Source organism: Trichechus manatus, unplaced genomic scaffold (assembly GCF_000243295.1).
Source record: "Trichechus manatus latirostris isolate Lorelei unplaced genomic scaffold, TriManLat1.0 scaffold00083, whole genome shotgun sequence".
NCBI lineage: Eukaryota > Metazoa > Chordata > Mammalia > Sirenia > Trichechidae > Trichechus > Trichechus manatus.
In genome coordinates this window covers 10,811,103-10,825,338 of record NW_004444019.1, presented here as the reverse complement: position 1 = coordinate 10,825,338, position 14,236 = coordinate 10,811,103, and the positions used below count along the sequence as shown (strand labels likewise).

Sequence of the window (14,236 nt, the reverse complement as noted above, 5' to 3'; positions counted from 1 at the left end):
ACACGCTGACAAAGTGAAAACTTGTATGTGATGCAAAGTACCTTTTGGGCCGTAGATTAAGACATATATAGTGCAGTGACAAGTCAAGTCAAATGCCCACAACAAACAACAAATCCCGGTGTCCCCTTCCCATGATCTGGCTCCCATTTTGTACCACAGAACCCACACTAGAAATCTGGCAAAACATAGAACACAGATGGCTACTGACTGACATGAAAAGTAAATTTTATTAAACATGTTTACATAACATGAGTTGGAAGTTCATTTAAAAGCACAGGGGAGTGTTAAGACAAGTGGTCAAAATAGAAAGATACTACCCAATTAAAATTAGTTGATTGTTGGCCACTAAGACAGAACGGAATCTAGTAGAAGTGCACCAATGCTTCAGTTCTTCCTGTTCAGCATGGTGAGCAGTGGTCAATCTGTGCCCTGTGGAATGATGGGCAGATAATTCTGGCATGTATAAATAATAATAAATAATTCACTTGGTGCAGGCAGTATGTCTATGGATTAAAACCTAGTGTGTACACAGTGTCTACATGTGTTACAGCCCCACAGTAGGAATCTACGCCAAAATATTTATTAGAAGGAATTTGGTCCGTACTACATCACGTTTTCCAGAGGGTAAAAAATAAAGTCCATCTATAGACATTTCATACCAGACTCACAGACTGAGTCCAGCTAAAACCTGTAAAATGTCTATAACAAAAATGGATGGCTTAGATTTCTTGGTTATTTCAGTATAATAATTAACGAGCAAACTGTACAAGTACATGCAACATACAAGCTGGCCTATGTGGAACTAACATACATTATTAAAGAACTTTTTGTTTCTTTCTTTTTTATTTATTTTTTTACAAAACGTGCATGCAGCTTTGAACAGTTCCAAGTCATGCCGCTCTATTTGCGTAATCACAAAAATTGAGTAACTCATCAAAGGAGGGAGAACATATCGATGCACCTGCAGAGTCTGCAGTTTGTAGCACATATACAGGATGTCACAAGAGAAATTCAAGGCCAAGAAATACTCAAATGAATAAAATGCAAATTGAAATTTGACTTTATTTTTCCCCCCAAAAAGTAAGATAACTTTGCTTCAAAAAATCAAGCTTTGTGCTTGCATCAGTCTCAAAGAAATGTAAACTAAAATTTGATTAAAAACATTAGTTTAGTGCAGAATATTTCAACTGGAATCGCCAGTGGAATATTGAACAGCTCATACTATGCTCTTTCCTGGGCAGATGGGTGTGTCTACATGGAGACATGGCCGAGAAGCCTGGGCACAGCTGAAAGTGTCACAGGCTCAAATCCATTCCTAGTCACCATTTTGGGAAGTCAAAAGAATGGTTTATACACATGAGCATTATTTATCTCTTTTTTTGGCTATCAGGAAGGAAAAGGCATTACAAGGAGATTTTCCAAAGTACAATTATGTAGTTAGTTTTAGTCCCCAGCATTAGTTGCAGACTGATTTCTTTAAAAGTCTTCCATGCAAAAAAATGGAAAACATAAATTAATTTTGTAGAAAGCCAATAGATATGCTTTTCATTTAAAAAAAAGAAAGAAAGACATGATTCTGTGGTCATTTAATTTGGAAGATAACTTTTGGTTTTCCACACATAAGACTTTGAAGAATTATAAAATGAAAACCAGTGAAACCCTTCATTGGCCTCACCTCATTGAGCTGTTGAACACTTTTGGGAGATGCTACAGAGACTGCTTCAGCCCTTTTTTCAGTGCTTTTGGAAAAAGAAAGGAAGGGTCTCTGTTAGCTTCATGAGGCCTGTCATAACACAGCCAAAAACTAGTGGAAATAATAAAAACGGTGAAAAACAAAACCAAACCCAAAAGCCCAACAATCAACACACAAATAAAGAAAACACACAAAAGCACAAAACTTCACAAACACCAGGGAAATAACACTGCTTGTGGTCTGTGTAGAAACGTGTAAAATACAACTTTTCACAGCGTGAGAGTTTCCAGTTTGTTCAATTTGGGGTGTGTGTGTGTTTGAAGTTTCCTCTTTTTTGCTATTTGTCAGAAGCATCAGTGACTCTCACTAACATGCTGACTCTTACTGTAATTTGATAGATTGCCTTGTTCTGTCATATGAAGCCAGGTTTTAAAGAACAGTTGGGACATATTATTGAAAAACTACTACAGGCAAAACACAAGTTGATTGTCTGTCTCCAACAATGCTTTTGATCATGAAATATCTGGTTCAGATTATTATCCTGAAAGGTAGAGTTTTACCGGGATGACTCTGGTATGAGTTCACTACGATCGAATGCAGGGTGGCCCAGTTGAACTTTCCAGAGATGATTGGGAAGCCCGGCGGGTTAGGGGAGTGAGTGTGGGATCCACCAGTGATGAAGGTGGGAACAATTTGTACCATCCGATTACCATACTGGACAGGTCAAGTTCTTCCAACAAGATTTGAGCAACGCCCATAAAGCATTTATGGTCCATTCTGCCATAGTCCCCCCAGACAATCACCTACAGAGACAGAGAAAGACAATATAACTCAAACTTCTCCCTCTTTCACATTTGAAGAGTTCAAAGCAACTGTTCTATAAAAGTGGGCCAGTCAATGATGAAGGAGGAAATGAATATAACCAGTGCTAAGGGGGCATAGATAAGAAGAAATACTAACATACCTAAAACTAAATACTAATACATCTAAATCTAAAAAAACACTTCACAGTAATTTTTAGATTTAACGACATACACGTTTCCCTAGTCAATGAAGTGTACAGTATTCTCTACATAACTCATGTTAAAGAAATAAATATGCAAATTTGTTTATATATAAATTCAACACATTTCTTGAGTACCTACTATCTAGTAAGCAATGTGTGGATCCAGAGATACAAAAACTAAAATCTGTGAAGCTCAGAAGAGTAAAACAAATAATCCAAGGCAGTGAACAATGGAGTGTGTATACCATAGAGTATGTACAAACTCCTTTCATTTCATTTATATTATGGACTTGTTCGTGAAGAGTCAAGTAGAAAAATAATTGTGAGCTGCTAACTTTTGAGGACTTGCCTGAATAGTTTTGACTTGATTAAGTCAGTAAACTCACCAACAATGACCACAATCTGGGTCAACTCCTGTTGGTGTCAGACAAGCTTTCCATTACATTTATTCCCAGGTTCTATTTTCCAATCTTTTAGTCATCTATAAAGGTTCTTAGGAGCCCTGGTGGCTCAGTGGCTAAAGCACTTGCCTGTTAACCAGAAGGTTGGCTGTTCAAACCCACTAGCTGCTCTACGAAAGAAAGAAGTAGCTTCCATAAAGATTTACAGCCTTGGAAACCCTATGGGGCAGTTCTACTCCATCCTATAGGGTTGCTATGAGTTGGAATTGACTCAATGGCGGTGGGTTTGGTTTTTTTGTTTTGGTTATAAAGGTTCTCAACTGAACCCACTCACCTGCTTTACAAAGGCGAGGGTGGTGAATCTTTACTTTTCAATTGACTGGGCAACTTTGCCAAGTTACCTAACCTCTGTGATCTTTAAAATGGGTATAATGATATTTATTGCACAGGGTGGTTACAAAGTTTTAAAAGAAGTAAGGTATGTAATCACCTAGCAACACATCTGGCATCCAATCAGTACTCAGTATTTGCTGGTCCCTGCACACTTTTCTTTTCTTCTCCCTTCTTCTTTCTGTCCCAAATCTGGCACATAGTAATGCTCAATAAACTACAATTAGCATCATTTGTCTCAATCTCTCTCCCTCTCTAAAAATAAGAAGGGAGGGATGGGAAATAGGGCAAAGGTAGAAGGAGAGGATGGAGAGAAGAAAGAAGGGACACAGAGAAAATCGAACTTTTGTGCTCCATTAGATCCACCAGCTATTTTTACTACTATCCGTTATATGTATTATAAGTTAACAATTTGTTTTTTTCTGCCCAAGGGATATTATACTACATTTACCTTTACTGAATGTCATTGTCTTGGTGTTTGACCACTTCTTCAATGTTTATATAGACAATGTGGATATTACAATGTTAAAAAAAAAAAGCTAGTACTGACCTGAAGAACTTTACCCTGTGGACTTTCATCAAATACCAGGGACTGTTGATACAAAGGGTCAAGGGTTTTTCGTGCAATTCTTGTCTTCTTCTTGGCTATACAGGCCCCATTTTCCAAAAGATATACTTTGACATATGGAGCTGAAAAAAAGGTATATTAACATATAAGAAGCTAATCCGTAAATTAATCTTTATCACAGAATGCCTTATTAGAGAATTAGAGGTGCTTATTGAAAGTTTCCCCTTTGACTATTTAAATCATTTTAAATTTCCATTACTACATACATTCTATTTCTTAAAACCCATATGCTACCACTACTGTCATTTTCAAGTAAATGTGTACAGTGTTATCATAAGACTTTGACTTACTTGTGTTATAGCTGGCATTACAATGCAGGTCTATATCCTAAGGCTCATTGTTCCTTTTTATGATTAGAACTAAATTATTTTTTTTCTTTTACATTTATAAATGGGCAGAAATAAAATAATTGACATAAGCTAAGAAACAATCATAACTAAACTTCCCTTAATATGACTACACTCCTCCTAATACCTTCTTATAGAATAATTGTGCCAAGAAAACTAAGATCCACTTTCCTGGAAACAAACAACACAGAAAAGCTGCCAGTTGAATCAATCAGATGATGCAAAACAGAGGATATTAAATTCAAATGCAGCGAATGTGTTGAGTTCTTTCCATATTTAATATCCCCTTGTCCAAACTCAGTAACACTTTTCCTTACCAGGTGTAGATTTGGAACCAGGTTTTTGCGTGAGGCTTCGTGCTCTAATAACTTCAACTTCTAATTGGCCCTTTTTATCCTCCATTCCAATTTGTATATCACCTGCAAGTGGAGGGGAAGCAAAAATATTTCAGCTTCTTTGCAGCTACATGAAGTTAAAAAAAAAAAAAAAGAGGCTTCTAAGAGACTCCAAATTATGATCTTCATGATCTTGATAAAAAAATAAAAAACAAATCTTTAAAGCCTTCCAACACTACTTTTCTTTTCCCACGTCCAAATCAGGTTTTGAAGTGTTTATCCTCATTTTTCTGGAACTAATCCATTTTATGAGACTTGGGAATTAGATTTGAAAATCACTTAACTACAACACTGAAGTATTTACTTGATTTTTGCACTCTGGTAAGATTTCTTAATATTATGTCATCGAGTGTATTATGTTGTTGGTAGTTGCCATCGAGTTGATTCCAACTCGTGGTGACTCCATGTGTGCAGAGTAGAACTGCTCCATATGGTTTTCAAGGCTGCGACGTTTGGAGGCAGATCGACAGGCCTGTCTTCTGAGGTGCCTCTGGGTGGGCTGGAACCATCAACCTTTAGGCTAGTAGTGCAATTATCTGTATTTCCATTATCTGTATATAACCACCGTTAATAATTTGGTAGCTATCCTAGCAGTCTCATAAAATACTTCTTTTTAAAAAACTCCCTTCTTCTTTCCCCCCTCCCTCCATCCATCCAGCTATCTAGCTAAATAATTATGACTATACAACATTATTTTATAGACTACAAATGGACATGTCATTACCTGTTTAACCAGTCCCTTATTTACCAAATATAAATAATTTCAATTGTTGCTATTATCAACAACACGATAATGACAGCTTCATAAAGAATGCTTTCATACTTGATTAATTACTTCTTGAGCATAAATTCCCAGATGTTAAATTATTGGATCAAATGGTCATTCTAAAATTTCACGTATGTAACTATCCATCAGAAAGGTTGTGCCGGTTTGCACTGTCATCAGAAGTACCTAAATTTGTCCATATCCCACAATTCACTAATATTGGTATAAGAAATACGTCTATCAAGACTTCAATATCTTGCTAAGACTTTTTTTTTTTTTTTTGGTCATGAATGGATACCAACCTTTATCAAATGCTTTTCAGCATCGGAGATATCAATGTGGTAGAATTAGATTAATAGATTATCTAACACTGAACCAATCTTGCATTTTTGGGATAAGCCTAAGTTAAACTAGGTTTTATTAAGACATTGCTATGTTTGATTTATTTTGTTATTATTTTTGCATTTATATTCATAATTAAGATTGGTGTATAAGTTTCATTTCTTATGTAGCCCATTTAGAGTTTGATATAAAATTATATTAGCAACTAAAGTGAGTTGGAGGGAGTTCCCTCCTTTTTCTTTCTTAGAAATATTTGGTTTCAAATGTTCACATCTCTTCTGTTTATATTTGTTAGAATTCACCTATAAAACCATGTAGGCCTATTTCCTCTCTGTCTTAGTTATCTAGTACTGCTATAACAGAAATATCATAAGTGGATGGCTTTAACAAGCAGAAATTTATTCTCTCACAGTCTAGGAGGGCAGAAGTCCAAATTCAGGATGCTAGCTTCAGGGGGAAGGCTTTCTCTCTCTGTAGGCTCTGGGGGAAGGTCCTTGTCATTAATCTTTCCCAGTCTAGGAGCTTCTCAGCACAGGGACCCCAGGTCCAAAGGATGCATTCCCCTCCTGGTTCTTCATTCTTGGTGGCATGGGGTCCCCCTGTATCTCTGCTCACTTTTCTCTTTTATATCTCAAAAGAGACTGACTCAAGACACAACCTAATCTTATAAATTGAGTCCTGCCTCATTAATATAAAACAAACAAACAAAAAAACACAAACAAACCCATTGCTGTCAAGTCCATTTCGATTCATAGGGACCCTATAGGACAGAGCAGAACTGCCTCTAACCTTGCCTCATTAACATCACAGAGGTAGGATTTACAACACATAATCAGATTATGAATGGTGGACAATCACACAATACTGGGACTCATGGCCTAGCCAAGTTGACACACGTTTTTGGGGGATACAGTTCAATCCATAATAATGGTTGTAGTTTTATTAAGGTTTTCTCTACCTTCTATTTCTTCTTGAATCCTTTATGGTTAGCTACATTTTTTATAACTTGTTCATCTCATCTAAATTTTCAAAATTTAAGCATGTATATATATATATATACAAATGGTATCGTTCAGCAACTTGTTTTCTTCACTCTAAATTTTCTTAGAACTCCATCCAAGCTGGTGTATACAGATCTAGCTCACTCCCCTTTAATTTCTATATAATACTCTATTGTATAAATATGCTACATTTTATTTATCCTATCTCCAATTGGGAGACTTTTTTTTTTTTTTTCCTATTTTTGAGCTGTTAAAAAGAAAGCTGAAAAAGAGTGCCTTGAGGGTACATGTTAAAAGTGAAATTGCTGGGTCACAGCACATATACATTTTCATTTTTACTAGATAATGCCATATTACCCCGATTGGTGACTGACTGCACCAATTTAAACTTCTAACAGCAGTGTATTAGGATGCACATTTCTAAAAACCTCCACCCGCTTTGATATTGAAAGATTGAACATTTTTGGTTCAATCTGACAGGTGAAAAATATTTTTATTCTTATTTTAATTTTATTTCCCTGATTACTAATGAGGTTGAGCGTTGTTTCACATATTTATCGTCTCCTGGATTTTTCATTTTGTAAATTACCCCCCTGGAATATCTGCCTTCCCTCAGTTTCTATTGTCCTGCTTGTCATTTTCTTACTCATTTGCTGGAGTTATTTATATATTCATTATTTATTATATATGTTGCAAGTGTATTTTCCTGGAAGTCACTTGCATCCTAACTTTGTTAATGGTGACTTTTTATTCAAAGATTTAAATTTACATTAAGTATGTTGTTGTTGTTGTTAGCTGCTGCTGAGTCGATTCTGACTCATAGCAACCCTACAGGACAGAGCAGAACTGCCCCATAAGGTTTCCAAGGAGCGGCTGGTGGGTTGCAACTGCTGACCTTTCTGGTTAGCAGCCATAGCTCTTAACCACTGCACCACCAGGGCTCCCATATTAAATATAAATTTATTAATATTTTCCTTCATTATTTATATTTTTACTGGTAATATAAAATATTTCTTTTAAGTTTAGGGCTTCAATACATCTGGAATTTTTTCTTTTTCATTAGAAAAGTAGATCATCTTAACACCATGGATTGAATTATTTTTTTTATCCTTTACTGATTTGTGTAAGGTTACCTCTCCCATTTACCAAATTCTCATATATACATGGTTTTCTATTCTATTTAGTGATGTATTTACTTATTCCATTGTCAATATTATACTGCTTTAAGTAATATGTCATCATAATACGTATTATAACTGATAACATAAGTTTCCCATCCTTGTCTTCTTTATACAGACTGGACCAGGCTACATGAAACAAAGATATACAGTTCAATGTTTATTCACAAAGCAGCTATTGTGTAATCCTTACCCAGGTCAAGAAATACAAAATTCCAAAAAATCCTCCCTCATATTCCTTTGTAATCATTACCTTCCACCAATGTCACATCTGTTTTTTTACTTTACTTTGTGGCTCTTCCTCATATTTTTATCACCTAAGAATGCATCCCTAAACAATTGTTTTGTTTGGCTTCTTTTTTTTTTTTTTTAACTTTCTATAAATGGAACCATACAGAACATGTCTGTTTGTTCCTAGTTTCTTTAGCGCAACAGCAGGTATACTATTGTGGAAGGTTGTTGTTTGTTCATTTTCCTTGTTATTTGGTAATCAATTATATAAATATATTACAAAACATGTATTCATTCTTTTTTTAATGGACATTTGGGTTGTCTTAAGCTTTTTGGTAAAATACTGTGAATAGTCTTATACTTGTTTCCTGTTTTAAAAGGGCAAAGTTTCTCTTGAGTATATGCTTTAGAAATGTAATTGCTAGATTACTGGGTATATGACTATCCAACTTTAGGAAATAATGACAAACTATTTTCCAAAGTGATTGTACCACTTTATATACCTACCAGAGGCATATGAAATATACCATGGCTTCACATGATCCCCAGGACTTTGTGTTGTCAGACTTTTTACTTTTTAACCAAAAAAATGTTATCTCATTGTGTTCTTGGTTTACATTTCTCTGATCATTAATGAATAGGTTTTAGTACTTTCAATAATGTTGTTAACTTTTTATTTGTTTTTTTTCTGTGAAATATATTTTCATAGTTTTTGCTTCTTTTTCTGTTGGGTTGTTTGTGTTTTTCTAATTGATTTGAGGGAATTCATTATAGTCTTGAAACAATCCTTTGTCAGTTACATATATTGCAAGTATCACCTACTGCTTTAAAATTCCTCTTTTCACTTTCTTTAACATGTCCTTTGACAAAGACAAGTTCTTAATTTTAATCTATTAAATTGATTAATCTTTCCTTTTATGATCATTACATTTTGTGTCTTAAGACATTCATTTCTAACTCAAGGTCTAAAACATTTTACCTATATTTTCTATTAAAAACTTTGTTTTTAATATTAAAGTCCTTAATCCCTCTGGAATAGAATTTTGTGTATTCTGTGAGGGATCCAATTTTATAAATTTCTAAATATATAACCTATTTTTCTATGTACTGACAAGTTTGTCTTTTCACCATTGATCTGACAAATTGCAGACACGAAGGTGTAAGTTGTTGAGTCCATTGGTCGATTTGTCTATTCCTGCATCAATGCCACAGTGTTAGAATTACTAAAGCTTCTTAATACATTCTAATACATGGTAGGGGGACTCCTCACTGCCTTGTAAGATTTTTTCCTAGATAATTCATATTATCTGCTATGACCATAAATGGTATTTTCTCTTCAATTATGTTTCTAGCTATCTGCTGCTGGTACACAGAATGCAACACATTTTTGTGTTAATCTTGTATGTGGTTTGCATTTTCACTCTTTCAATGGTTTCTTTTGATGAAAAGATCTAAAAGTTTTAATGTAGTCAAATGTATCAATCTTTCTCTTATGGTTAAGGCCTTTTGGGTCTTATTTAAAAAGTCTTTGCCTACTCTGAGTTTATGAAGAAAGTCTCCTACATTACCTTTAGGATAATTTTTTTTCTTCCACATTTAGGTCTACAATAAAATGGAACTGATTTTTGTTTCTGTTATTATGTTAGGGGTCAGATATTTTCTTTTCTTATTTTTTAAATATATATGCTGTGAAATGCCACCCTTAAATTCAGGTCTATTCTAGACTTCTTGCCTTGACAGAATTTTCTTATAATTCCCAGGTTTATGAATGACTTATTTTCATTTGGTATAATGCCTCAAATTAGAAAAATGTATTAGAAATTATAAATCACTTGCAAACAGCAAAACCCTAGCTAAAATGTTCCTTCTCCCTATTCTGGTATTTTAAATGATCTTGTCAACCATGAAACATCAGTTCTTCTGTAGGAAAAAAAAAGATCCTTACCCATAGCAGGGGTAGCTAGGGTTTGTCTGCCAACAAGCTGGGCTGGTCCCAGTCCATCAAGAAAATCACTGAATTGACTGTCAGCTCCTAGTCGCACTCCAGGAAATATTAAGCTATTAGCAAAAGGACACAAGAAAAACCATAAACAAAACAAACAAAAAACATTAGATCTCCTAGAATTCTTTGGATTAGTTTCTATTTGGCTTCTAATTCTGATCAAAAAATATAAATACTACTTAGACGATCTGTTTACTCAATGAGTCTCTATATTTTCATTGAGCCAAGCCTATGAGACTTAGCACTGATTGAGAAAAGGTCCAAAATCTTAATAGAAGACCTTATGATCTATTCAGGAGGAATCAGTTACAATTTTTAATATAGTAAGTATTCTAGACACTCATAAATTCAAATCCCTATGTAAATGTAATGCTGATGCAAAATATAATATGAAAATTTTTACATCATAAACTTTATAGATAATTGATCATGAATACTAAGTAACACTAATGCTAAATCTTAAAAATGTCATTAACAATTCTTGATCCAATATTCTAGCAAAGTACAGGTTCTTATTTACAAATAAAAATGTTTAATTTATTCATCTTTGAATTTTTGAATTACCCAAGACTTTTATTTAGTACACATGGAAATGAATTGGCTACGTCTATTTCACTACAATAGGACTGCCTGAAATACCTAGGAAGTATGCTCCACAAAGCATTTACTCTGCTCGTCTTTTTTAGAGATGTATCCTGGGTAACAAAAACCGTGCTTGTTACTTAGTTGGCACTCAATAGGTATTTTTTCAATGAGCAGATTTCTACAAGGATTTATTGTTTCCAATGTGCTTTCACATGTATTGTTTCATACTATTACCCCAAACCAAACCAAATCAAAACTGTTATACTCAAGTTGAATTCCAACTCATAGTGACCCTATAGGACAAAGTAGAACTGCCCCATATGGTTTCCAAGGAGCGGCTGGTGGATTCAAACTGTCAATCTTTTGGTTAGTAGCCGAGCTCTTAACCACTATCTACCAATAAAACCCGTTGCCACTGAGTCGATCCCGACTCATAATAACCCTATAAAGAGACTACAAAAATTAATATATGAGAGGTTAAGTGGTTCATCCACGGTCATGATAAATATTATTTATTTATTTTTTGCAACAGAAAAAAATGTTTCCAGCCTTTTGTTTGCATATCACTTTATAGTACTTCATCAAATTTTTTTTTTTTTGTATTTTGTCAGCAAGTATATATCCATAACTTTCACGCTTGCTGATCTCTGCTCTTAGCGCTAATTGCTGGCAGCATGCTTACCAATCATTAGATCAAATAAACAGGGAGCCATTAGTTTCAGGAATGGGAAACAGTAGCATAAATATTAACTTGGCACAATTTTATTTTATTTTCTGAACAAAAAAAGAAAAATGCCAGTAAAAGAAATGAGGTTAATGGGAAAAGAAATCATGACTATCAGATTGGTATATGAGTGATCCAAAGGGTAATAAGTGAATAATTATAATTAAGTAAAATGTGTATGATTAATCCTCGTATCACCAACTGCAGAGTAATAATTACTTATTTGTAAAATCTACCACTTCAATAAAAGTCTAGCTTTATCAGAAAAATTTTCAAGTGTAGGGAAATGCAGTTTTTGTGCAGGATCTATACGAAATAGTAAAAAGCAAATCAAGAAAACAAAAACAAAAATATAGTTATATATTTTCAGAATTAAGCATAACTTTAATCAGAGAAAACAGAATGAGGAAGATAGATTCTTCTATTTTTTCTTCTAAGGGAAAAATGAGTCAGTGATGTTTTAAAAAGAAGAAAATTAAAGTTGCTATTAGGAAAGTCGCTATGAGTTGGAATCAGCTAGATGGCAATGGGTTTGGTTTTTTTTTTTTTTTTTACTGTGAAAGTGGAGCCCTAGTGGTGCAATGGTTAAGTGTTCAGCTGCTAACCAAAAGGTCGGTAGTTTGAATCCACCAACTGCTTCCTGGAAACCTTGTGGGGGCAGTTCTACTCTGTCCTATAGGGTCACTACGAGTCGGAATCGACCCGACTGCAATGGGTATTATGAAACTGTTACACTTGCAACCACTTTGAGGCCAAAATAGTTTGGGGGACAGTAGGAAAATGGAAAACCAGTTCCTCACTTCTAAATTTTCATTCAGATTTTGGTGCCTGGGCCAGACTACGAGTTTCCCATATCAAAGAATTCAGTAAATGGGATATTTCTACACCAAACGTTCAGTAAAGGACTATTCTGAGGTTTTTTTCTAGATGATAGAAATCAGTTATTCATGTTAACATTTCTTCATCCTTTTGAAATGTATGAGTGTTCATATGTAGAAGTGTACCCACATTTACTTATTATAACAGCTCAGGCTGGCTTAAAAAAAAAAAAGCACAATAACTCTTGGTGGCTTTATTTTACTAATGGTTTTAAAATAGTACCCATGTGCTGTGATCACTTACTTTCCCTCGGAGCTGTAACTGTTGATGCTGCCATCAGTAGACTCTCGGCTTGGCTGCCTTACCATCTTCCTCATTTCAGCTGCCATTCCTGTTTCTGTGCTTCTCTGTATGGTGCTTTTTAACTTCTTGTGGCCTGACTCTGACAGGAGAGAGTAAAAGTAACTCTAAGTTTTATCTAGACAGTTTTTCCCTGAATAGTGATAGATTCTGCAAATATAATAGTTAATTATGCATATAATTAAAAGTTCAATCAAAAGAATAGTGATCTAAGAAAACATTCCGCTAAATTAAGTCTCTTAGTGCAAATGTGCTTTGGTCAAGAGGGGTAGCAGTGGAAGGTGCACCAATGCCACAGTTCTGGAGACTGCCCAAATCTCAATGAACTAAACCACAGTCATTGTATTAATGCTACTGCCAATTCAATGAAAAACTGGTTTGGGCACTGAACTGTTATTTGGAAAGATAATGCTGAGCAATCTAATAAAATTCTCTTAATCTGAAATTCTCCAAATGTACGAGAATAGACTTAAGGAATGGGAGTAGTAGTACTTGGAATCAAGCATGAAAATCACCACTGTTTTGACACCATCACATACAGAGAAACAGACATCTCATTTTAGATGGCATATAGGTTACCCAGGTAAGTACAACAGGTATTACCCTAATTTCCAATGCTATACAGCTATCTAAAGGCCTTTTGACTTAGCTGCATGACTTCTGACTGGCAGTTTTGGGGAAGTGAGTCTCCCTTTGCACCGTGAATTATACCAGCTGATCATTTTCTTGATAAACTCTAAGTTCCTTGAGCCTCTTTGAAATGTACTAAATAGCATTATATACATAGCATGGAAATGATATTCTAAAACATTTACTGATTATAGGTATGAATAATATCAAGAGGTCAGATAAACTTTTAGACTTTGTACTACCTGGGTATGTTTTTCCCATCTATACATTCTATAAGCATTTCTGGTTTTCTTTCTTTCTTTCTTTTGATGTGTGTGTAAACCTTTTCATGAGTTTTTTTTTTTTTTTTAATTGTAGTTTAGCTGACGGTTTACAGAACTAGCTTCTCATTAAACAGTTAGTACACATATTGTTTTATGACATTGGTAACAACCCCATGACATGTCAACACTCTCCCTTCTCGACCTTGGGTTCCTTATTACCAGCTTTCCTGTCCCCTCCTACTTTCTGGTCCTTGCCCCTGGGCTGGTGTGCCCCATTAGTTTCATTTTGTTTTATGGGCCTGTCTAATCTTTGGCTGAAGGGCGAACCTCAGGAGTCATTTCATTACTGAGCTAAAAAGGGGCGTCTGGGGGCCATACTCTCGGGGTTTCTCCAGTCTGTCAGGCCAGTAAGTCTGGTCTTTTTTTGTGAGTTAGAATTTTGTTCTACATTTTTCTCCAGCTCTGTCCAGGGCCC

General features: G+C 34.9%; 1 protein-coding gene across 50 annotated transcripts in view; it reads right to left on the bottom strand.

Annotated features, from left to right (window-relative positions):
* Window positions 1-1,999: 1,999 nt before the first annotated feature.
* Window positions 2,000-14,236, bottom strand: part of RIMS1 (regulating synaptic membrane exocytosis 1) — a 504,415-nt gene continuing 492,178 nt past the window's right edge. For 46 of the 50 annotated variants that reach the window (XM_004381365.1, XM_023735893.1, XM_023735890.1 and 43 more), the window contains 5 exons: window positions 12,812-12,950; window positions 10,324-10,436; window positions 4,783-4,884; window positions 4,041-4,180; window positions 2,278-2,496 (listed from right to left, as the gene is read on the bottom strand). In XM_004381365.1, the coding sequence (XP_004381422.1) occupies window positions 2,278-2,496; window positions 4,041-4,180; window positions 4,783-4,884; window positions 10,324-10,436; window positions 12,812-12,950 (713 nt within the window). Of the gene's footprint in view, window positions 2,497-4,040; window positions 4,181-4,782; window positions 4,885-10,323; window positions 10,437-12,811; window positions 12,951-14,236 lie in introns of all 50 variants that reach the window. The other 4 variants (XM_004381368.1, XM_004381366.1, XM_004381369.1 and 1 more) reach the window with 4 other exon arrangements.